General features: G+C 40.2%; 1 protein-coding gene across 1 annotated transcript; it reads left to right on the top strand.

The window, feature by feature from the left end:
* The first annotated feature begins 1793 nt into the window (after positions 1–1793).
* Positions 1794–2117, top strand: LOC149848161 (F-box protein GID2-like). The gene has a single exon (XM_090003500.1). It carries the CDS (start codon positions 1794–1796, stop codon positions 2115–2117), a length of 324 nt encoding a protein of 107 aa, XP_089859626.1.
* The last annotated feature ends 847 nt before the right edge of the window (positions 2118–2964 follow it).

A 2964-nucleotide genomic window follows, 5' to 3' on the forward strand; every position in this document is an offset into this window, starting at 1 on the left:
GACAATAAAACAAGAAGGCCGAAATTTAGGCAGGTAGATGTCTGCGAAAAACGACAGAGGACCACCAGTTGTACAACTCAGATCTTCCCCCGCTAAAGTACAATTGGCTATCTTACCCTGCTCTGTCAGATAACCATGACACGACACGACACCATACCTAGTCCGACGCGTGAGTTCAGAAACTAAGATGACATGGGTTTCTTAATTGTTAATCAATTAAAAACTATTTTTTGATATTCTGATCCTATCAAAAATATATTTTTATTAAAATATTATTAAAAATATTTAAAACATGTTTACACGTGTCAGAGTCGTGTCTGCATGAATGGACACTATGACACGCCCTCTCCAAATGGTGTCACCTGTGACTTGAATCAAAAGGAATACGGCATTAGAAAAAAAGAACATATGGGCCGTTTGGTTAATCATTTGTGAGGAACACCTTGTGATCAGAGGCACTCAAACCATCTTTCTAATGATCTCTTATACCAACGGGGGCTCGGCTTGTCTGGCAGGCGCAGTTAGTGCATGTCACCTTGTGTTGGGACGTTGCAAGTTCCAATCCCAATGGTGAAGTTGTATGACTGGTCCTGCATAACACAAGCTTTCTCTGTTGAAAAAAAAAGAATGATCGCTTCTCGTTCCCATTTGAAGGCTTTACGTATACAAGCAGCAAAAGATGACGTGGTTAAAACCGGGTAGTTTACGCACAGGTGAGTAATGTATGGCAAATTTATGTTTAGCTGCCTTAAGTATTGATATTTAAGATAAACACTTATTTTTACCCTCGGAACTATTTTTATTCATCTAATTCTAGTTACACTTAAAATGATAGTTTTATCAAGAAACTAAATGGATATGAGTGATGTAGTGAGTGAAAGCTATTAAAGTAGTATGAAGGGGAAGTGAGATACAGTTGTAAAGTGATTATGCAAGCGAATGAAAAAATGAAAAAAAACAAAACATACAAAGCAATATGAAGCAAATAAAGGATAACCTAAATACGAATATAAATAGATATAAAACCAATATGAAAGATTGTTATAACAAATTATATTTTTTAATATAAAAACATAAGAATTAAAGAAAAAAAGTGAAAAATGATAAGAAGCAAAAGAGAAACGTTAAGCGAAAAAAAATGGATATAGAAAACGAGAAGGAAGTGAGCTTCTTACTAAAATAAATCATATTTTGAAAGCAATTTTCTCGAGGCTTTTCCTTTTTAGGAATTCAAAGAGTTTTTAGCTTTCAAGGAAGTGAGTTTTCCCATGTAACAAGAAGCTTTCAGTGACTATGGTTTACTCTTATCCTTTTTCTTTCTTTAAAGTATTGAATCTTACTTTTTATAACTTCTCATTTTTGGTATCTGTTACTGAAGGCGAGTAATTTTTTAGAGTAAAAGTAACATAGGCCAAGTTTTTTCTTGAAAAAATGTGAAATATTGTGTAGCTCACCGTAAATTCACCATACATTAGGTGCCTATAGTAAATTGCCCCTTAAAACGACAATGAGAAAGGCACAAAAAACCACACGACTCGGTGTACCACAAAAAAGATTGTCCCACTTGCACTATTGGACAAAGTCCAGCATTACTTGCACCAAGCAACCTTATAAACCATCCTCTCTTTTTTATGTACCATCTTTGTGGTTGCCCATTTGCTCAAGAGCCAACCTTGTGCACCAAGAAGGCAACTAGGCAAGCACTAGTTTTTGCAATGAATGACCAGAAGAGGGTGAGGCTCAGAACCACAAGAGATCATGAATCGCTTCTGAGTGGTGAGGGGCACATAGAGATGTTGGAAGAGATACTAAGGAGGCTGGATCCCAAGTCTCTAGGACGTGTGAGTTGCATCAACAAGGTGTGGCACAGGGTGGCTAGAAGCGAGAGCGTGTGGGAGATGATGCTGCGGGCGCAGTGGCCGGCCTTGGGGTTGCATGGATCTGAGCGGTTCAGGTGCATGGTGTTGGCGCTTGGAGGGTTCAAGCTCTTGTACACCAATTGCCTTCATCCTCTGAGGAAGGGTAGAGGAGGAGGAGGAGGGAGTCTTATGACTATGGAAGACTTGCATCTCTCCCTTTGTTTGCTATCTCTGCACAAATATGCACTTCTCCAATGAACTCTGACCAACTTGCAAACTCGTGTTTTCAAGAACAGTTCAGGTCATATTGTATATAATCGATTTTGATCAGATCATATTCTATATAATCGACTCATCAGTTATATTCAATTCCCACCAACGGGGGCTCCACTTGCATTGTAGGAGCAGCTAGTGCACGTCACCTTTTGTTGGGACGTTGCAAGTTCAAAACCCAATGGTACGGTTGATTAATAATGGGTCTGCCTAACTCCAGCTTGCCTTTTAAAAACTTCTCTTTTGGAAAGGCAAGCTGGTGTTAGGCAGACCCTTACCAGATGCCTCTTAAGCCTCATGTGTCCGACGGATTCTAACCTGGGCCTTCAGCTTGGCACAGGACCCCGCTTACCACATGGGATACCACCTCGGTGCTTGATGGAGAAGTGTGTGGGCCTCACTTTCATGGTTTCCAAGTTGGGATGTGCGGTTCTTAACTTAGATGTGTGGTGGAGATTGAAAATAACTGCTTTTATACCATATGACCTGAACCATCATGTCATCAGCCAGTGACTCCCTCTTGATACCGTTGATTGCTTGAATGGATGGGCGGCGACGATGTGACCAAAATAAAAAATAAAAAATATTGGTGACTTAGCAAATCACCAAGTTGGTCTCGGACCAATTGCCAAGCTTGGAAGGACTAAGGTGAACATGAACTGTGTTGCATTGGTCTGAAAACTGAGTCTGACACTGTAGGATGCAGTTCTTCTCGGAGTCAGATGATGTAGGAGAGGGTGGTGTGTGTTCTCCTCGAAACACAAATTCGCGTGTTCCTGTGTGTACGGAGGAATATCTTGAGACCGACGATAATTCATATGCCAATGTTGCC

The sequence above is a fragment of the Nuphar pumila genome, chromosome 1, assembly GCF_984573655.1.
Source record: "Nuphar pumila chromosome 1, dmNupPumi1.hap1.1, whole genome shotgun sequence".
Taxonomy (NCBI): domain Eukaryota; kingdom Viridiplantae; phylum Streptophyta; class Magnoliopsida; order Nymphaeales; family Nymphaeaceae; genus Nuphar; species Nuphar pumila.